This window comes from Nannospalax galili, unplaced genomic scaffold (assembly GCF_000622305.1).
Source record: "Nannospalax galili isolate Female #2095 unplaced genomic scaffold, S.galili_v1.0 scaffold65, whole genome shotgun sequence".
Lineage (NCBI taxonomy): Eukaryota > Metazoa > Chordata > Mammalia > Rodentia > Spalacidae > Nannospalax > Nannospalax galili.
The window spans coordinates 60,121-82,843 of NW_008353294.1; the positions used below are offsets into that span (position 1 = coordinate 60,121).

Here is a 22,723-nt window from a genome sequence, read left to right on the forward strand (position 1 = left end):
TCTAACTTGGGCTGTACCTCTAAGTATCATGTAACTCAACTTGCAGTTTTCTCCTTTGTAGTATAAAGAAAACAGACAGTGAAACACTTGTTAAACACGTACTATATTGGTCCCAGAGTTCTGGTACATCAAGGAACAAGAGACAAGTGCACGAATTTTGTGTATGTGCACAGAAGTGGGTGCTGATTCACAAAAAGTAAACAATTACAATAAATAAGTAAGGCACTTAATATGTTAGACAATAAATGGGGGAGGAGATGCCAGTGAAGTAGACTAACAGAGGTGGTGATGAGTGGAGGACTAAATGAATGGTATAAAGTCTTTGAAAATGTGCAGACCATGCAGGGACATTCTGAGAGGTTAGATTACAGAAGCAATGCTTGGCTAAGCTCCTGGGAATCCCCCAGCCTGATTTTGATCTCCCCAAGTATTTCCTTCTTCCCCTCCACTACTGCTTTTGTTCATTAAGGAGCCTGACTTTGTACCTTCAATAAACCTCCTGTTCTGTGGCACAGCACTGGACTCCTCACTGGCAATCTTGCTTAGCATGCCACCAGAGTGCACTGACCATTTCTAGCAAACACCAGTAGCAGCTGGAGAGTTAAGTCAGAGCCCTTGGCCATTAAACATCCTAGGTTTCCCTTACCTTACTCTTTCTGCTTTCCTTCACAACCTACTTCAAACCAAAGTTGATTCAAATACTGATTCTTACCACCTTCCCCTTCCCCCTGACCTCATGTACAGAACTATGTGGAAAGCATTTTACAGTCATACTTGCTAAAGGTGCTTTTGTTGTGCCCAGTTCAAGAGACCCCAAAGACCACCAAGGAGCCACCCGATGCAAATACACAAGGGTTCTTTTACTGTTATAAGCTTAAGCTTGGGTCCGCTCTGTCACCGACTCAGAGGATCTCAGATGTGAGAACCCTTGCTTTGGGAGACAGAGGTTTTTATAGGTTTATTTCAGCAAGTTCAGCAAGTAGGGGAGTAGGGTTCTCCAGCCTGGCAAGCATCTGATTGGTTGCAGCCCAGTGCCAAACCATAACCTGCTGGTTTCAGGAAATCTGAAAAGATATCTGGACTTTTAGTACTTTCCTGTCCTTGGTTAATTGACCAAGGGCAGGGAAGCTGTTCTCTATCCGTTCCAAGTATTGTGGTTTTTCTTGGAACAGGGCCCAGGCCTGGGTCAGTCCTATGCAGGTTTTGTACAAGATGGAGTCACTCAGGTCTCTCACTTTGAGTCCTTGGTGGTCAGAGGTAATATAAAGGGCCTGAAATTCATGAGCTAATTCAAGTTAAATTTTTAAAAGGAATATTCTATTTAAAATATCATAACATCCTTCTGGGAAATATCGGGTTAGAAAAATAGGCCTTTACCTGCAGAATTTTACTATTTTGAAAAATGGATTGTGATCTTCGCAAAGCATACATAACTTAAGATTTTTCTCCTTTACTGTAAAATACTTCAGAATATACACATTAAGATTGGCCAATTGACTTAGGCAGGGTATGGTGGGACATACCTTTAATCCCAACTTTTGGGAGACAGAGGCAGGTAGATCTCTATGAGACCAAGGCCAGCCTGGTGTACGTAGCAAGTTCCAAGCCAGCTGGGGCTATAGGTAGACACTGTCTAAAAAACAAAACATAGAGCAGTCAATTGATCTAATCAAGAATTTGTACCCCAGACATATTCTTTAATCAAGATGATTATTATTCAACACTATACATTTGTTAGTTTGAATAATAAGCTTTATTTTACTTATAAAATAAGGTGCTTACTAATTAGAGAATGATGTTGGTAATGGGTTTTCACTAGTGAAGTTGGTGATTAATGTAAGTGGTAGATAATTTCTAACCCTCTCTGGCATAAACAGTCATGTAAGTGGTGATGTCCAAGATCATTGCTACCTTGTTCTGAATTTAGAAGGTCAGACTCTACAAGCCCCCAATTCCATTCTCAGGTGTGTACCTGAAAGCATAAGTACCTATGCTGTCTAAAAAGTATGCAAAGAATGTCATCACAGCGCTCTGTGTGACAGCCCCAAATTAGAATCTGTTTCAACCTTCATTTACAATAGAATAGATACAGCAGTATATGTACGTCTACAAATGAAATATTCTAGAGTAATCTGAATGAATCAAATATGGCAATATGGGTGAATTTCAATAGCATGAAGTTGCATCAAAAATTAAAACATATGAAAATATAAATCACATTTTTTCATTTTAAACAGTTTTTAAAGTTAATTATGATTTGCTTATGATAGACTACTAAAACACGTAAAGGCATTGAAAAGTACTCATAATTAAATGAGTGAGGAGATGAATAAGCAAGGCCATGTATATTAGGAGGTGTGTGTGCGTTGCGTGTGTGTGTGTGTGTGTGTGTGTGTAAGTGTACAGAAACACATATAGAAGTGTGTGAATACAAATCCATACAAATAAGAATAAAAGTATTTTCTTGGAGGAAAACACATTAATATGTATAATAGTAATCCCTAGCAGTAGAATAAAAGAAACATGGAATTTATTTTCTTTTTTTGGTCAGTAAAGCAATAAATATTTTACTTTGTTTTTTATTCAAAGAACACATGAAAATACACATTGAATCTTTCGGGTGACATAAAAACTAAAATTCTCAAGTAATAAAATATTTCTTCTTGCTAACATGTTTGGAAATTAAGCTTTATTTTTCCATATATAACCAAATAAATACAGAATTCCATAGCTAATTTATAGAAGAAAATATTGTCTTGAAAATTAAAAGCCATCAAAATATTTAGGTTCCACACAATATCCAAGTATTCAGTAACTGAATCTAATTGCTACTAATGTTTGCAAGCCAAGGTCACATTGGATTTGAGTTAATAAATCCGTGAAACTGATGCAACATCCCCTTTCTACTGACCTACTTCAGGAGGCTAAGGTGCCTTAGGTTTTCCAAAGGCTTAAAGCTCATACATATGAATGGATGGAGGAGTTTGATATTTAATGATGGACATGTAGAGCTTATTGGAACATGATTAAAAAAACAGAAAGTTGTAGAGATGTGCAAAAGGAGACAGGCCCCTCATTACAGAATCTTGTCAAAGCCTCTCCACAGCTGAGAAGCAAGAATTCTAGAAAGAGCAACATTTGCTGTGAAAGTCGCCAGCCTAGAGACAATACTCCTTTCATCCTTTCAAATACGCAGTAGTAGTGGTCCAGGCCTAGGGCCTGAATGCTAATGATCTTGGTTAGGGCCTCATTCCTCTCCTTAGAAACTTTTTTGGAATCTCAACTTTGTTTACAGTAAAGAGTCCCTACCTGCTAACATCCTGTGATCTTATCAAATATAAACCTGCCAGGCGTGCCTCAGGAACCACCCTATGATCTCATTTAGGTTTCTTAAAAACCTTTTAAAGGCAATAGCTTCAAAAACCACCAAAATCCTGTATGTGACACTGCAAAGACAATGAAGTGTGCCTGTCTAGAGACATTGTGCTGTCCGGCATGGGGCTTTCTAGAAAGAGTACCCCTCTTCTCTCTTAACTCTCATCTGTACACCTACATTAAATATTATTAAACCCCAAAGCTGCTCCATTCTGCCTAGCACTGAATTTCTGTTCTGTGTTGAAACCAAGATTCCCAGTTTGTCCCAAATCAAGGCCCCTAAAAGATTAAGGCCGCTGAGGGTGACAGCATAAGCCTGTGCCTCCTTCCTTGTCCCCATGAACAATTCTGTAACAAGGTTCCTCTTAACTTAGTAAAAAGTATGTTCCTTAAGTAGCGGAAAGAGGCCTCGAAGTATTTGACATGCACTTCATTTCCCTAATAATAAAACACAAAAATGCACTGATTCCAGGTGCCCTTGTTATAAGAGGTTGTGGCAGTGAGTGGATGAAGTGTTTTTCTATCTTTATTTCACGCATTTTGGTTTCCTAAAGTGGCTTGTTATCACCTACCATTAGCAAACTTTATTTCATATCATCACCTGTGGGGCCCTGGCCTCTATGTAGCTGGAATTGGTTGCTTGGAGCATGAACAGCTAGTTTAATTTTATGTTGATTCTCTATACCATATATTTACTTCGCACTTAGAAAACAGTCATGGCTATTGAAATCCATTGCAAATGCTCTGAAGCCTTACAATCAAAGGTATTCCTGGTGGCAGAAAACATCAGTCATCAGCGAAGGGTGCTGGCACCACGGAATGCTTTTTGCTGTCTGATAATAATTCTTCCTTTGTTTCCATTGATTTCTCAGCAGTGACCCTACCAAACAGACTCACTTAGAACGCTCTTACTTGGAAATTGCTTGGAAAAAGTTGGAAGACACAATCTTTAAAACCCATGAGCCTTTTCAGACTTTTTCTAGGGCGAAAGGAAGAGTGAACCGTTCAGTCTTTACTCAGCAGTCACATCAAACCAGGGCTGAGGCGCCGTGAACACCTTCTTTTCCCACTTGAATTTGAGCTCCTCTGCAAGATCACTCCTGCCCATCTTGCGGAGATGCCGCGACAGCAGGCGAATTTTGTCTGTGGAAGTTGGGAGCGATCTTTTCCAGAAGCAAAGAAGTTCGTGGATTTGCTCTGTCAGATCATTTGGGTGCTTGAGTTTGATGAGCTGCACGGTGCTGCGGCGCAGAGGTAGGGACTCGATGAGGACCTCTGCACCTTCTTCAGAGAGCTCCTCAGCCAGCCAGTAGAGCAAGTTATCCCAGAGGGCCTCTATAGGTGAAAAGGGAACACACACTGTTAGGACCCCTGCTTGGAGCATAAGCTAGTGTAACTCCTCCATCCGCTTTCAGTTTAGCCTCTGAGGAGAAAGCTATGGGACCAGCCAGGCAACTGAGGGCTTCAGAATCCTTGCCTTGCTGAGGTCATTTTCTGAGGGTCCCAGCTATTGCAACGTCCATGGGAACGAGCAGGGTTTGTTATAGAGATTTTTAAGTCCTACCCACATAGTGTGATTGAGTGGGACTAGAGTGAGGAGGCCCTAGATTTAAAAAAAAAAATTTTTTTTTAATTATTTAATGTATATGAGTGTTATGCCTTCATGTATGTAAGTGCACCTGTGTCATGCAATGCCTGCAGAGGCCAAAAGAAGGCAACAAATTCTCAGGAACTGGAGTTACAGATGGTTGTTAGCTGCCATGTGGGTACTGAGATTTGAACTCTGGTCTTCTGGAAGACCAGTCAGTGCTCTTACCCACAGAGCCATCTCTCCAGCCCAACATGTAACATTTTTAACAAGTTCCCAGTGGATGCTGATTGCTGGGGTCCAGTCCATTTTTTGAGTAACACTCTGCCAAAGGATATTTTGCAGGTTCAGAAGGATATTTATCTTTATTAGTATTAATGGCATGCACAAATATCATCAGCTAATCAATCATCAGGAACATAACTGCACACATATACACAAAAGCCAAAAGTATTTCTATGGAAGGTCCTTTAAGCTTGCATTTCAACTTGGCCTCTGCACCATTTAGATTGGCAAACATGTGACTATGCCCAGTGTGCTCAGCATAGCCTAAGCCTGAGCTTCCTTTTAAAGCCCTGATTCCATTTTCCTGCCATTACTGGCTTCAGTGTATGATTCAGACCATCACTCTAAGTTAAGCCCCTGAACCCTATTGTCTTCCATCACAGCCACTTTCTCATATTTCTTAATTACTCCTATCTTCTACCTACTCCATAAATTGCATTCTGAGTTTTTACTAAGAAGCCACTTTTCTGTGAAGATTAGGAAACGTGGAGCTGATACATTCTTGCTGGTTTTCTAACCAATGTTGATGTAATGTATTCATCTTGATGTTTGTGGTACTTCATAGACTTTCCTCTCTCCATCTCCTTCATCTTTCTCCTGCAGTTAGCAGACAGCTTCATCACAAGACCTGCTGACAGCCCTTCACTCTGCTTGACCACTTGGTTCCTTAATTTGATCAACCCCATTGGCTTGTTTTGTGTCTCCAAAACAATTAGAAACCAAAACTCATGGGTTTCCCAGACTACATTCTAGCTTTTTATCTTTGAATTGCTGGAGATCAAGCCGACAGTCTGAAACATGGTAGGTGAATACTCACATGGTAGGCAGTCACTCTACCACATATTGGGTCATCACTCTAACACTAACACCCATCCACAACATCATGTTTCATAGTCAACCAGAATGACTCCTCCTCTATGGCCTCATTTTCTCAACATCATTGCTTTCCTCTTCCTCCTAAACTTCCATAGCTCTAATATCTCTGCTCCACCACAGGAGCACTTTACCCCCATCAAGACTGAGTGCCCTTCAGTATGTCACACACCATTCAGGGTCTAATATGCCTCTGTACCAATACTGTTCCCAAGGCTCAGCTCTATACAGCCAGGATGGTCTAACATCCAACTTAAAATGTGTTGTCCTCTTTAGCTTCATTGTTTCCAACGTGCCAACCTCAGTCCTGTTCTATTAACACTGTGAACTAATTGGGCTTCCCAAAGTTATGCAAATATGTTGCATGCAAACAAGTGCCATGCTATTTTGTAACATGTGTACCATTTGTAGTATTTTGAATGTCCCCCCACAGGCTCAAGCATTTGTGGTGCTGTTTGGGAACATTTAGGAATTTTATTTCATAGCTTTGCTGGAGGAAACATGTCACTGAAGGTGGACTTTCATAGCCTCACCCCATTTCCAGTTCACTTTCTGCTTTCTATGTACAGTGTACAGATGAGATGTGATCTCTCAGATTACTGCTTGTTACACTGCCTCCCTGTCATGATGAACTCTAACCATCTGGAACCATAAGTTCAAATAAACTTTCTTAAGTTTATTTTGGTATTTTATCAAAGTAATAGGAAAGTAATAAAGATAGAAATTGGTATCAGCAGCCAGACGTGGTGGTGCATGCCCTTAGTCCCAGCACTTGGGAGGCAAAGGCAGGTGGATCTCTGTGAGTTTGAGGCCAGCCTAGTCTACATAGTGAGTTCCAGGCTGGCTGGGGCTACAGGGAGACCTTGTCTCAAAAAGACCAAAAAAAAAAAAGAAAAGAAAGAAAGAAATTGGTATCAGGGAGTGGGCTATTATATTACTGAGAAGAATCTGATCATATTGTTTTTAGAGGAAGATTTTTGAACTTTGGGCTAGAAAAAAAAAAAGTTGAATACTTTAAGCAGAGCTTGATGTGTTTTTCTAAGTAGGATCCTAGAAGAGAGTAATGTTAAAAGTAATGTGGGGCTGGACATGGTGGTGCACGCCTTTAATCCCAGCACTTGGGAGGCAGAGGCAGGCAGATCTCTGTGAGCTCAAGGCCAGCCTGGTCTACATAGCTACATAGGACAGCTGGGGCTACAGGGAGACCCTGTCTCAAAAAGACCAAAAAAAAGCAATGTGGAATGTTGAGGTACAGCTCAAGAGGTTTAAGAGGGAAGGAAGGACTTTTAACAGCAACTTGACTAGCTGCCTTCCCTGTGATACTTTGGCAAGGAATCTGGCTGCCTTCTGCCCTTATCCTAAGAACTTGCCTAAAGTTAAGTAGAACTCAAGGGCAAGGCTGTACCCAACTAAGCTTCCAACTTGTTAAAGGACAAAGTTCAAGGGGGTACTTGTTCCTATAGAGCAATTACTTCAACCTAGGAACACTGCTGATAATGTGATTGAGGGGGCAAGAGTCCATCTCATTTTGGAAATCAAATTTGACAGTGTCATCAACTTTGGAGGCATGAAAAATGCAAGAGTGAAGGGGTTGTGGATTCTTCCTTTGCATTTTCAGAGAGCTGCTGATGCCAGATTAAGTGTGGCAGTGCTGGAGGTACTGTGAAAAGAAGGTCCTGAGAGGCCAGAAGACCCTAAGAGGTCATTATATGAGGCCATGAAGGTGAAACCTATATAGTGATGGAGACTCCAAGATGTTAGAGATGCCAGAGCTGTAAGACATCTTCCAAGGAGAGCACCATGTAGAGACTAGAACAAGCCCAAGAGAGATGTAAGTGCAGACAGCAAAGCTGGAGGGTCAGAGTCATCTAAGTCTTGTAAAGCTGACATCCCAGACACTGAACATGGAATTATAGGATTTGGTGTTTGTTTTGCTGGTTTTCTGTCTTGCTTTAGCCCAGTATTTCCCCCACAAAGTCCCCATTCTTCCCTTTTGGAATGGGAATGTACAATCTGTGCCGTGTATAGGAAGTATGTCACTTATCTTTTAATTTTTTTATGGGTGTCACAGTTTAAGAGATTGTCTTGCATCTCTGATGAGACTTTGGGATATTGAATAGTTTTGAAACTGTGACAGACTATGGCTACTAAGTGCATTTTGCCTTATGATATGACCATGAGGCTATGGAGGCCAGGCACTGCAATGTGGGAGTGGCTCAAGTATTTGAACAATTGGTCCCAGTTGGCATGGCACAGTTTGGGAAATTTTAGAAGGTACAGCCTTACTGGAGGAAGTATCCATTAGAGGTTGGCTTTGAGAGTTCGTGCCTCACCCCACTTCAGTCACCTCTCTCTGCTTCCTATGTGTAGTTGAGACGTAATCTCTCAGCTTCTTGTTCCTGCTGCATGCTGCCATGCCTCCCCACTGTGATGGGCTCTAAGCTTCCAGAACCATAAACCAAAATAAACTTCTTTAAATTGCTTTTGGTCATGTATTTTATCACAGCAACAGATGTGCCATTTGAGCTACTGAGTTCACCAATCCACTGAAAAATCTTTTTATTCCCCTAAATTTGATTTTATATTTTCCAAACCAATGACCAAAAAAACTCTTTTCTATGACATGTACTTCACAATCTCACTCTTTCTGTTTCACTAAGTCCTACTTTATCCGAAGCCATTTTCCTTGGGTTTGTGTTACCTCCTTTTTATTTAGAAATCACTTTCCTGGGGCTGGAGGAATGGCTCGATGGTTAAATGTACTTGCTGCTCTTCCAGAAGACCCCAGTTGGATTCCCAACACCCAAGTCATGACCACACTTACAACTGCTTTCAACTCCAGCTCCAGAATCCTGTGCCCTCTTCTGGCCTCTGCAGCTACCTACACAGATGTGTGCATAAACACACTCAGACACTGACATATAAATAAACAAAAAATTCTTAAAAAAAAATCACTTTCCTAAAGACTCTCCCCCCTCTCTTGCTGGATTCTTTCCCCCAGGAGGTGTTTTTACCAAATGTTTTCCGTCCACACCTTCCACCGTAACCTCCTCACCATGGCTTCATTTTTCTGTACTTCTTTCCAAACAGCCTTGGGCCTCTATTTTCTGTTATTCTGCTACTTTGTCAAGCTATTGTGCCCTTTTCTTTTTCATTTCTTTATCCTGCTTACATCCTTTTTGAAGCTGTATCTAATTCATTATTCAAACCTTCTTACAGGCTTTTGGTTACAATTTACAGCAACTGGGTTCTTAGCCTGCATTTTTCTATGACCTCTAAGGACTGTTTCATCCCTTTCTTCAGAGTCCATGTCCTTTCCTGGTTCTCCTCTTCCCTCTCTGCCCTTTGCTAATGCTCATTCTTCCAATGTTACTCAGTTACTGCTTACTGTCTCAGTCCGCTTTCACTTTCTATGAAATTATTCTTTTTAAAGTTTTATTTTATTTATTATTTGTGTGTGTGCACGCCGTGGCACACATGCAGAGGTCAGAGGGCACCTTTTGGGAGTTGGTTTTCTCCTTTCACAGTGAGTTTCAGAGATCGAACTCAGGTTGTCAGGCATGCACAGCAAGTGCTTTCCCCCACTCAGTTCTTTCTCTGGCCCAACCTTTTCTGTTTCTCACTTGCTCCCTCCACGAATTTGTCGACTCTTGCTTACTCACCTATTTCCTGTATATGCGGTACCCCACATCTACTATACCTTCATCTTTAGCTTTGTATTCTCAGACCTACTGTAATACCTGCAGTATTTATTTCTTGCTCATCTCTACTAGGCTATAAGACAGACAATGCAGATATCATATTTATAAAACAAAAATCAGTGTCTTTGCCCCTTTCTTCTTTCCAGTTGACCTTTTTTTCACCTTCTTCTTTGTTATTGTTTTTGTTAATATAATGGACGGTTCAGCTGAGTAATGTAAAGCACAGGATATTATTCAAATTCTTCAATGTCTATTTCTCATTCCCTCATACCTAAGTCCTAATGGTCTCAACTTTATATATCTCAAATATTTCTTCTATCTTCTAGCCTTTCTGACTCATTATAATCATGCCAGTAAGAGGTGGGATTTGAATGTCCCCCAAAGGCCCATGTTTACCTGCCTGTGGTGGTGTTTGGAGATAGTGGAACTTTCAGCAGATGGGGCCCAGTGGGAGGAAGTTAGGTCATTTGGGAATTTCCTCTTGGATGGGGAATGTGGATCCTGGCCTCTCCTTGTTTCTCTCTCTTTCAAGATAGAATGAGATGACCAGAACTCCTCGGCCAAATGCTCCCATCATGATGGATTCTATGGCCAAAAAACCATGACAGCAGGGCCAAGTGACCATAGACTGAAATCTGAGCCAAAAAAGCTGACTACCGCATTCATCGTTGAACTTCATTGCAGGAACTAGGGTTCTTATTCTCACATTCTTCTTATTTGCTTTTACTCGTTTTGGTCTTCTGTGCAGCTCATAGGAGTTTTGAGTCTAATCTCATCTTGATAGCCCCACTTAATAAATCTATTGACGGGTGCTCTTGACATGCAAATTTAAGTTGACATTTAAAACATTCAATAGTTTTATTTATTACTGCTCCAACTGTCTCATCCCATCTACCATCATTGTCTTTCCCACTGAAGCTTTGAGGGTGCCTAGATCTTCCACATGAGAAGGACCCTTGTGCTCCTGCATTCTCTGGTGATCATTGACAATGGCAGTTGTGCTTTTGTTTGAATGTCAAGTTCTTTAAGAGTTAATGCTGTTCAACTTGCTGAGCTTCCATCTACTCTAGTTGTTTCTTTTTCAAAATATATAATTTGCTCTTTTAAAAAAATATATTTAACTGAGAAGGTATATAATACTGAAGTTTATTCTTATGTTCTACTCAATGTAGTTCAGAAAATATGCATTTTTTTGCACTAATCCATAAGAAAAAACTCTGATGGGCACTCTGTCATTCATGGTGGACCTAATAAAATAGGGAGACTACTCTGATGCCTTTGAAGAGAATGAGTTACTGCATTAGTAGACATTAGCATTGCAAAATAAATTGTATTAAAAGCTAAAGTAGAACAAAAGTGTCAAATCCTATCAGGAAATTTGCATCTTTGTTAGGTATTTACATGTTTATTTATTCCTAGCCTTACTAATTGTACATAACCACAAGCAAATGTTAACTTTTTGATGGTTTCAATCCAATATACACCTCAATTTCAAATCTACTAGTTTCAGAGGTTGGTTTGAACAGACCACACTTAGAGATTGACAACTAAAATCAGCATCTGAGCTGAACAATTTTGTAATAGTACAAAACTGTAATGTATTTACTAAACTGAGAAGCTGCTTGTTACCTGAGCAAAATAATATTTACTAATATTTCTTACAGATTTCAATACAAATTTACTTGTATTAATTTTGAGAATGTTATTTTTGGATTATATGTACATGATTTCCCAAAGAAGTTCATTGATTGATATATAATGATTGTTATACTCTCCACTTCGTTTTTATTATAAGGATTCAACACATAACTTTTAGGAGATTAAAAAGTAGTAAATGAAGGCAAAACAAATAGCCCTTACCTAGAGGGTCTGAAGAAATTCTTTTGGTACTCTGTGGACGGTTGATTAATTTTTCATGCTAATCGGAAGAAAGGGACATAGAATAAGTAAAAGAAATCACCCACTGATGAACATGCTATAAACAATCTCCATCTGAAACTTACCATTATTTGGAAGAAGTGCTGAACTGCATGGATGGCAAAATTAGATACTGTGTTCGTGCATGCACGTTCAGCATTTGTTTTCCTATGATAGCACTAAGTACAATAACCCAAATGTTTCAGGAAATTTACGTTTAAGACTACACATTTAAATATCAGTATAGAATTCACATGAACTCTGAGCAAAACTAAAATTGAAAACCATTAAGGCCAAGTAATATAGAACACACTACCTCTATGCCAAAATTTCATAAAATCCATGTGGATCAGGCACTGGGCCTCAACACTGAGCTCAGGACATGGCACCCAGCAGGGACTCAAACAGTGTTTGTGTGAATGATGTTTGTAAAGGGTTCTAAAATCAGTCAAGTTGCTGAGCATATGTTATTTAATGCACCATTTTGTCCAGAAGTAATCACATAAATAATCATTACTCTTTTATGACCTGCAGAATAGCAGGGGCAGTGAAAGCAGCACAGGACACAAGGAGAAACATCTAGATTTGGAGTCTGAGTAGCCATGTTACTGCAGCGTGTTTGTCACATTGATCTCTGAAATATATCTATTAAAAACCAAATCACAAAAACTTCAGCACAAATGCTCATAGCTGCTTTTTTTGTACTCACACAGAACTATAAACAACTAAAATACCCCTAAATAGGTAGTACATTCAAACTATGGAATAGTACTGAATTTAAAAATTAAAAGGGAAAAATAATTGATGCATACAACAACTTCAAACCACAATTTACAAGGACAATAGAGCACTTTGTTAACTGCAAAACTCATTTAAAAGTTTACACATTCTGATTTCTCTTATACTGTTGAAGTGACAGAGTCCTTAAATATGGAAAGGATTGTTAGTGATTGCTGATAGGTAGGGAACAGGAAACATGACTGTGAAGAGGAAGCACAAAAAAGATTTTTGTGGAAATGAACCGCTCCTGTATTTTGAAGGTAGTGATAGTGTGCAATTCAGCCAATGATAAAATAGCATAGAGCTACACACATCATCTGGACCACCCTCTTGGCTTTGATAGTGTACTGTAGCTATGAATGATGTGACTGCTGAGGAAAACTGGGTGAGGAACATGTACCTTTCTGTACTACCTTTGTGACTTCTTGCAAATCCACTGAACTTTCCTTCCTTCCTTCTTTCCTTCTGCAAATCCACTGAACTTTCCTTCCTTCCTTCCTTCCTTCCTTCCTTCCTTCCTTCCTTTTTTTGTGTGTATGTGTACTAGGGCTAAACCAATGGCTTCATGCATGCTAGGTATATGTTTCTACCACCAAGGAATACCTCCCAGCTTCTCAATTTTTAAATAACCTATCTTGAAGCAATGATATAAGGATTATGTAAGTGCGTATGTTAATACACAGCACACTGGTCCCTTCTTAACACATGGTACAAGTTAGCTGTGTCTGAGTATTGTATTTTCTAGGCATTATTTTCATAGAAATTTTATGGAAGCATACAAAATTTACATTAAGAAGTTTCAAAGGGGCTGGGCATAGTAGAACATGCCTTTAATCCCAGCACTCCCACTCAAGAGACACAGGCAGGTGGATGTCTATAAGATTGTGGCCAGCCTGGTCTACATAGTGAGTTCTAGGTCAGCTGGTGCAGTCACGGTCAGGGTGGCTGCTCTTCCATTCTTATGCATGCTGCTCCTTCTCCCATCCTGGGCTGAGGCCGCTCTTCTGCCTGCCTGGAGCCGTCTTCTGTCATCGCTGCTTCTGCCCGGTCCCAGACCCCAGGGCTGGTAAGGAGACTGTGTCAGTGGAGCCACATTCAGACACAAAAAACCAGGTTCAGTAACATAGGTCTGCTTTGTTGCAGGAAGACACAAGCTTATATAGAGGTAGTGGTCCAATCACAGCACAGCAAGTAGGATACACAGGTTCAGTAACATAGGTCTGCTTTGTTGCAGGAAGACAGAAGCTTATATAGGGGTAGTGGTCCAATCACAGCACAGCAAGTAGGATACCTTATTAGCATAACAGAATTAGCATCCTATTAGCATGACAGACAATATCCTACCACAGAATAGAGGGTAAGATGCCTCATTAGCATTATGGGTTTCAGATTACAGAGCCCTGATTCCTGGAAACCACATGACCATGACTGTAGCAATATCTAAGTGTTGCAATTTGGAATTCCAAGGGTGGTGATTAGGGAGTGGCAAGCTCTAGGCATCAGTCTCATGATCTGCCAATAGGAGCAAATGTCACAAGGCATTTCTTGTGGCTCCAACAGTTGGGCCGTTACCTCTGGTCTGCTGTATGGCTGTCAATAAGACTTTCACCCTAGGCTCAAACCTGTCTCCCACAAGCTGGGGCTAGAGGGAGATCCTGTCTCAAAATAAAACAATAATAATAACAATAATAATAATAATAATAACAGACATTTCAATTATAAGGAATTAAGAAATAATAGTATAAGTCCAGATACATTGTACTATATCACTTTAAAATAAATGAATTTTTGAGGCATTAGCTATGTGCTATGCCCCTCAAAACCAAAATATAAAATACGAGTTTAGTTATTTTGGAATATTATCCTAGTATATTTTAGCATGCTGAATACAATTTCTTCAATGTCACTTTTAACTATCACTGTATGTGAAGACTGTTAGCTAATCCAAACATGGCTCTAAAGCTCTCTTAATCTTTTCTTCAATACACAGTTATCTTATCAAAGGGAATAGCAGGATTTACATGGCATCTTTTCCCTCATTTTAAGCCTCTCAAGGGCACCGGTACAAAATATAAATAATCCAGGTATGTACACGTGTGTCATATTTATACTTTAAGCATTTTCACAAGACTCCTCTACATAAAAGTGGTTAAAAATTGAAAATAAAATCATTTAAACCCAAAAGAGGTAGAATCACTGAGTTTTACAGCATGTTAGGATTCCATCAGCTGTTGACTATTCTTTCTGTTCTGCCTAAATATAATCCTCTTACTGGTCTCAATAAAGAATTTTTAGTTGAGTTTGTATGTGTGAGTTTGAGTTTTTGTGGACAACTAAAAAAAAATGACTTGGGCACCTCCATTAAGTTATCCATAATCATGTTACTTAGCATATCTCAATTTCCTCTGGTAGGTCTTTTCATCTCTCCAAGATGGAGCCATGGTCAGTCTCTGCTTTACTGGGCAGTGTAATCCTGTGAAGGGTCAAAAAGATAATTTATTCCTATGTGCATTCTTCACTATGGCTGAAGAGATATTCTATGTAGAATGACAAAAATGTCTATAATTTATAAGAAGATGTTATCTTGATTTAAGTGATAAGGCTTTTCAATTCCTGCAATATTTTAAAACACAAGGCCAAACACCCCCTTTTTGATAACTACTCTATGCTCTGGTTTCTTACTGGGAGAACATAGGTGTCATTGCAAGATCCACCTATGAACTCATATTTTATTATTAATCCCATTCATATATGCTTTTCTGTCTCTAATTAGGCTTTCTGTGATTCACTGTGCACTTTTCTGTACCTTCTTTAACATCAGTACTTTATATTTGCTGCATGGTAAGCACATGATGCCTTTATAAAATTTAATAACCCAGGGGACCTTTCTGGGAAAGAATTATCATCACCCCTCATGATCTGCAGTTTTAACTGGGCACCAGGCCTGTTTAGAAATGCCTTCCTGCATTCATGAAGTACTCTTGGCCACTCATTATAGACCTGTACTTCATCCTTATTTGCCAGTTTTCAAGGATTTTATCTTCTACTCGTTGAAAAAATAAAAAGTAGAATTTCTCAATCTTTACTGGCCCTCACCATGAATCTTGAGGGGGGAAAATAGAATGTTCACACATTGATTTCAAAGCTGTTAGATAGGGTAATGTTTATAATGTTCAAATGGCTGATTCTGATGATTAGATATGATGACTTCACATAGATAAACTAGGGTCCAGATAAACTATCAATTGACACCCCTTCAAATGTATCCCAGTGGAAGTGTAGAAGAATAAATGGAATGCTTTTATCAAAATGAGAATGTTTAATATCATGTCTGGACAAGAGCAAATTTCTGATTATTTTATACTTACTTGTTACTATATGATACAGTCATTGAAATACTAACTTCTATCAGATAATTTTATAAATTGCTTCACTGGTGTCACTGAGATGCCCTAACTCCTCATGCAGAAATTCCAGGTTCTCAAAAATTCTTTCTTCAGTGATTCTGGTAATCCCATGAACTTTGTACTCTGGCCTCCACACCGTCTTCCAGGACATATGCCATAACACTCAGGTGACCACGTAGCTCTCCACTCACCCCTGTGTCTACGTGGTGTAATGCAAGTTTCTGCCCATTCTGCATTTCTGCTTCCGGGTCACAATTTAGGTCCGGTTGCTGCCATGGACTTGTACTGCTTGCTGCTCCACTGCCAACGGAGGGTCCAGCCAATAGCAGTGGTCCATCTGCTCTACATGGAGCATGTGTTCTCTACTACTGCTCTCAGGCAGTGCTCCATCAGTAGCCACCCGGTTCTTTCCCAGCACATCAGATGTGTGGCAAAATGTGATAAAGTGAAGGACCTGGGTCCTTCCTATTTTGAATGAAATCAAAATAATATTGATTGTGCTTTAACTTGCCAAAGAGCTCAATGAATTAGCTTTTCATTTTTGGCTTACAACTTTCCCTTGGGACATAGCACAAAGGGGGTCAACTAAGACATGTACTTTCTGTACTTTATTCCAAATACCTGCTGGCCTCTGGTGACTAAAATTTCAGCATATCACATATTTATTCTGTCACATAAAATGAAAACGTCGAATATATATTTAACATATATATTATACAATTATAAAACAATTCATATGTGTTATAGTACTATTACATTATGTCATTTTAATTTGACATATTTAATAATATAACACTTGATACTAATTGTATGTTTAATATTTACAACAATGAATTTATAGGCTAAATGTATAAAAATGTGTATTTTTTGTGTTTTTCTTTTTTAGGTAAACCCCTATTGACCTAAATAGTATTTTGTCAAATCATATCCCATTCAGCCACTTATTTCTGAGACTCAGCTTAATTTCTATCCCAGCATGCATCTCCACTTCCATGTAAGATTATTTTCAGCTGACTATTGCTCTGAACACTTATCAAGCATGTATTAGGCTATCAGAATTGATTCTGATTCAGTTACTTTAAAATTATTTTTTTCTGAGGTTGGAGAGATGGCTCAGTGGTTAAGAACACTGTTCTTCCAGAAGACCCGGGTTCGAATCCCAGCACCCATACGGTAGCTAACAACTGTCCGTAACTCCAGTCCCAGGGGATCCGACAGTCTCTTCTGTCCTCTGCGAGCATTGCATGACATGGGTGCACTTATATCCAGATTTATGCATAAAATAAAAATAAATAAAAATTAAAAAATATTTTCTTTGCTTATTCCATCTATATTACAGAGAGAGAGAGAGAGAGAGAGAGAGAGAGAGAGAGAGAGAGGAGATGAGCATTGCACGACATGGGTGCACTTATATCCATGCAGTGCTGGTAATACAGATTTATGCATAAAATAAAAATAAATAAAAATTAAAAAATATTTTCTTTATTTCTGCTATGATGACTGAGAAGATCAAAGCTTAGGAGTGATTAGCTCTTCTTGCTGAGACCATATGTGAGTGAAGGAGCAGGGGTTGAACCTGGGTAAGATTAACCCCGGAGCTAATGCTTTCTCTAATACTGTGATGCTTGACCATGATTCTCAAATAAGACTAAGTTTAAAATAGACCGTCAACTCTTGGTTCTTGAGGTGATTCAGGCCTTACTTCCCCTCATTTTAAAACCACTGCCATTACATTATATACTTCTGAGGCTTGCTGTGATCTTTAAATGAAATAAAATGTGTACTTTATATCTTTCTAGATTTTAGCGAAACATGTTGTTCAGATATTTATGATGGTGATGAAAATAAACTTGCTGTAGTTCCAGTCACATAACAGTACATCCCCCTACAGTACTTGACAATGGTAGTAAAATTACTTGTTTGTATATTTACACATTATTCAGTGATTTTTGTTTTAATTAATGCATACTATCTGGCTGTAGATATAGAGTACATGTATGATGGTGTGAGATATATAATGTATAGTGACCAAATCAAGGCAATTAGTATTTCCATCTCCTTTAATAGTTACCTGTTCTATGTATTAGTAACTATACTATTTATTATGACATATATCTCCATTATATTCTATATTTGTTATAGATAATAGACATAGGTATCTATAAATTGTTGCAGACTCTAGTTACTCAACTGGTTTATAGACACTAGAATTAATTCCTCTTGACTGTACCTTGGTAAACTTTATAGCAATAGAAAGGGCACATAAAATAATGTACTTTCAATAAAATAAAATAAAATGGTCTAGGTCAGTTTTTGGCACAGAGTGGGTTCTCAGTAGAAGTTATCACACAAGTTTAAGAGAAATTGGAGTCATTTTTTTGTTTGCATAAAGACTTTCTACAGTCCTAACATTTTAATATGTAGATGAATTTCCAAAGATACATCCCTAGCTATGATGTAAGTATAGGCTTACATAGAAACACTATCACAGTGTCACCATTGAATAATGGTATCAGAGACGGCACCTATGTTGCTGTCTCACAGCAGCCCTGAACCCAACCAGTGTAAACCATCTAGTCTCTGACAGTGCTTTAGTTGGGGCAGTGGGATCAGCATTTCATTCTCACCCCTATTGTAATGTGCTGTCAGGAAGTTTAGGATGGAGCAATCACTCACTAAGCCAACATCACTACAGAAAACAAGAGGGAAACAATGCAGAGGAAGCAAATGCCATTGGAGGTTGGCATTATAATGATCTGATTGGTTGCATTACATCATCTCTACACCCTCCCATCCTAAATGACTGAACATGGATCACAGTAGGGCACATAAAGATCATGAGGCAGTACTGTTCCAGGGCCCACCACAATAAGTGGCAAACCTCAATATGTTGTTGAGAAAAAAGAAAAATTCAGAGAGCCTCTAAATTCTTCCTATTATTTCATATATACTTTAAGTAGCTAAGTAGACATAATGAAATTATATTAAAACTACATCTTTGAGTCCTAGAGCAATGTCCTATTTTGAATTATACCTGGAGTCAAATTTCAAAGGCATCCCTGAAAATACTATTGTCATTTAACCTATATACAAATAATAAGTGGTTAGTTGGTCCTATTTAATTTCTATCGCTTTCCAGTTTAGGGATCTCTCCTGAAGAATCTGGTTTTGTGTTCAGTAGCATGCTGGCGATGATCTGATCCCCTTAGCATCATTTAGCATGAATGCTATATGGCATAACTAAATAATAGTTTCATACAACCCAAAACACCAAGACCTGCATTAATGTTTTTACTAATATTTTTAAATGAATCTTGAGGAATTTAAACATGAAGATATTTTCACAGGCAATTATTATAATATCTTGTGATAACAACTCTTTCATCCACCTCTACCATGTTCTCCCCACCTGAACAACCTTGCCACAAATTTTTCAGGTTAATGTACTAATGGGCCATTCATTTCATTATTAAAATGCACATAAGTGATTGTAATATGATTAACAATAGACTATGAAAACATATTTATTAATGCTTTTCGGGTTTATCTTTTGTATGGGCTTTTGCCAGAAGTATTTAAAATACTGCAAGTTAGTCCTAGCTTTCATTCTTCCTCTACTCTTTATTTGTATGGAAGAGTCTTTAATACTATTTACAGTTTGCCCAACTTGAGTGCATTTATTGCATCACAGATGTAAACTGTTTTTTTTCCTTTATAATACATGATTTAATGGCTTCACATTATCGGCAAGCTAAATCGAAAATTAATCAAAGAAGTAAACTTGTAGAAAATTAATGTGAGCATAACACTGATATATGTAAGGGTTCAACATAACCACCAAACAAATACAAGCATATCTCGGTTCTGTCTCATCATATGCTTGATGATATTATCTCATTCCAAAGGTAAAACAACGGCTTAATGTGCCACCATCTCTGTGTCACAGATGGTAAAACACTAAGCTGTTAATTTTGATTAGTTACCATACACTAGAAATAAGTCTTAAAAAGTATATAGTTTTAGCAGTGTAATACAGTTGTGTGTATCTCACCAAGTTGTTATTATGTATACATTACAAATGAGGAGAACAAATTTAGAAAAAGGAAATAATTTGGCCAAAAATATACATTCTAAGTGACAGACATAATTCAAACTAGACTCTTAAGAGTTCAGAGCCTGTATTTTTAGCTGTAAGCTAAAACTTGTCTGTAAAATTAATATGATGTACAGCTTTCCATTTCACCATGCTAGTACCTCCTGCACTGCATATACCATTCACACATGCCAACTTTGCTTCCCTGAACTTGAACGAAGTATTAGACAGAGGTAAAGAGCTCAATTCCTGGCCTTAGCATGCATTCAGTTATGAACTTGAGCAAAATTTTCTGTTCCTGTTTCCTCGCTTAAAAAACAAGGCTATTAATACCTGTTTCATAGTGATACTGAAATGAGGCACTGAATTGTATTATGCCTCTTTACAGCAGAGCATAATATAAAAGAAATATTCAAAATATTACCATCAATTACTTAATATTTTTTCTTTAAATTTACTACTTTTTGCCCATTTAAAAGGAACTTCAGTTGTATAAGCACAAAGAAACTCTAAAAATAAATGCAGTGAAAATAAAAGAGTCTTGTTAAATCCTGTTGCCAGCCAGGATTTCTGAATCTGAGAACAACTCTCAGTTGAGAAGGGAGTTTTCAAGTGTTAGAGAGCTGTAGCACCAACCTGAGATCTAGTCACAGGATCAGAAATAAAACATCTAAAAAGAGAACAACTGTCTCACCATGTGGGTCTATTTTTTATTTAAAGATAATTTATGCATTATCCTAAAAGATGAAAACACTGTTGGCAACTCCGTTTGAGAACAATTATAATGAGGAAGCATCCTTTTTACTTTCTGGGAGCGACAGCATTCACGGTAAACATGTGTGGACAGTACTTTTTCTTTCCAAACTTTAGAGATAACATTTTCACAGCTTCTGAGTGATGTCATCAAGCTTAAAAAACAAGGGATAAATCTTGGGCAAAGACCAGTTGTTCTCAGATAAACCTCACCTAGACATATATTTCTTGATCTGCTATGTATAATTTGTCAGTAGGGTGTAGGAATAATATGGTTCCCTCTGGTTTTCAAAACTAGCTAGGCATTGTTTATCTCTCGCATTGTCTCAGCCTTCCGTCATGGTTTTCCCACTTAAGGTGCCACCATTTCCCCCCTTTCTCCCTTAATAATACCCTTCTCCTATGGTCCTACCTCTCTTAAGCTCCTTCTTTCCCTTTATCCCCTAGGTTCCTTGTATACCCTTCCCTCCCCCCCCTCCCTTAAACTAACCCAATTTTTATCCATAGCTCCCTTATTAAGGCCTGTTTCCTACTGTTCTTCTCCTTAAGGTTCTTTCCTTTCCTTTACTTCCTTGTTTCCTTTCCATTATCCTGGTTCCTGTAGTTATGTCTGGTTGCATACTCACTTATCTGGGTTTGGTTTTAGGATCCACATATGAGGGCGAACATATATGTCGATTTTTTTTCTGATTCTGTGTTACTTCACTTAGTGTAACAGTTTCTAAATCCACCCATTTACTTGTGAATTTCATTATTTCATCTTTCTTTGCTGCTGAATAGAACTCCATTGTGTAAATATACCACATTTTTGTTAACCACTCAGTTGAGGGACACTTAGGTTGCTTCCATCTCTCAGCTATTATGAAAAGAGCAGCAACAAACATGGTTGTATAAGTGTCTCTGCAATAGGATGAGTTCTTTGGGTATATGCCAAGGAGTCAACTGGGTCAAATGGTAGGTCCATTTGTAGTTTCTTAAGAGCTCTCCATACTACTTTCTATAGGGGTTGAACAACTTTGCAGTTCCACAAGCAGTGGATGAGTGTTCCCCTTTCCCCCCATCCTCTCCAACATTTGGTATCATTTCTTTTCTTGATCTTAGCCAGTCTGACTGGGGTAAGGTGAAATCTTAATTTTGAGGTTTTTATATATTCTGGTTATTAAACCTCTGTCTGATGTGTCGCTGGTGAAGGTTTTCTCCCATTATGTGGGTTTTCTGTTTGCTTCTTTGGTTGTCTCCTTTGATGTACAGAAGCTTTTTAGTTTAATGAGGTCCCATTTGTTAATTCTTGCCCTTGTTTCCTGAGCAATTGATGTCTGGTTTAGAAAATCCTTTCCTATGCCTATATCTTGTAGATTTTCCCCAATGCTTTCTTCTAATACTTTCAGAGTTTCAGGCTTTACATTGAGGTCTTTGAGTCATTTGGAATTGGCTTTTGTGCAGGGCGAAAGGGGTTTAGTTTCATTCTTCTACAGGTGGCAATCCACTTTTGCCAGCACCATTTGCTGAACATGCTGTCTTTCCTCCAGTTACTGTTCTTGGCCCCTTTGTCAAATATCAGGTGGCTAAAATTGCAATTACTCATATTTAGGTCTTCAATTTTGTTCCATTGGTCTATGGGTCTATTTTTGTGCCAGTACCATATTGTTTTTATGACTATAGCTCTTCGATTTTGTTCCATTGATCTATAGGTCTATTTTTGTGCCAGTACCAAGTTGTTTTTATGACTATAGCTCTGTAATACAGCTTAAAATCTGGAATAGTAAGCCAACCATCATTGCTCTTAGTGCTGAGGGTTTTTTTGGGCTATCCGAGGTCTTTTGTGCTTCCATGTGAATCTTAGAATAGTTTTTTCCAATTCTGCGAAAAATGTCATGGGGATTTTGATTGACATTGCATTGAATCTATATATGACTCTTGGTAGGATGGTCATTTTCACAATATTAATTCT

At 38.5% G+C, this 22,723-nt stretch overlaps 1 protein-coding gene across 1 annotated transcript in view; it reads right to left on the reverse strand.

The window, feature by feature from the left end:
• Positions 1 to 4,387: 4,387 nt before the first annotated feature.
• Dthd1 (death domain containing 1) overlaps positions 4,388 to 22,723 on the reverse strand; it is an 87,536-nt gene continuing 69,200 nt past the window's right edge. The window contains exons 9-10 of the mRNA XM_008850512.2: positions 11,683 to 11,740; positions 4,388 to 4,710 (exon numbers count right to left, since the gene is read on the reverse strand). Coding sequence (XP_008848734.2) covers positions 4,388 to 4,710; positions 11,683 to 11,740 — 381 coding nt within the window. The remainder of the gene's footprint in view (positions 4,711 to 11,682; positions 11,741 to 22,723) is intronic.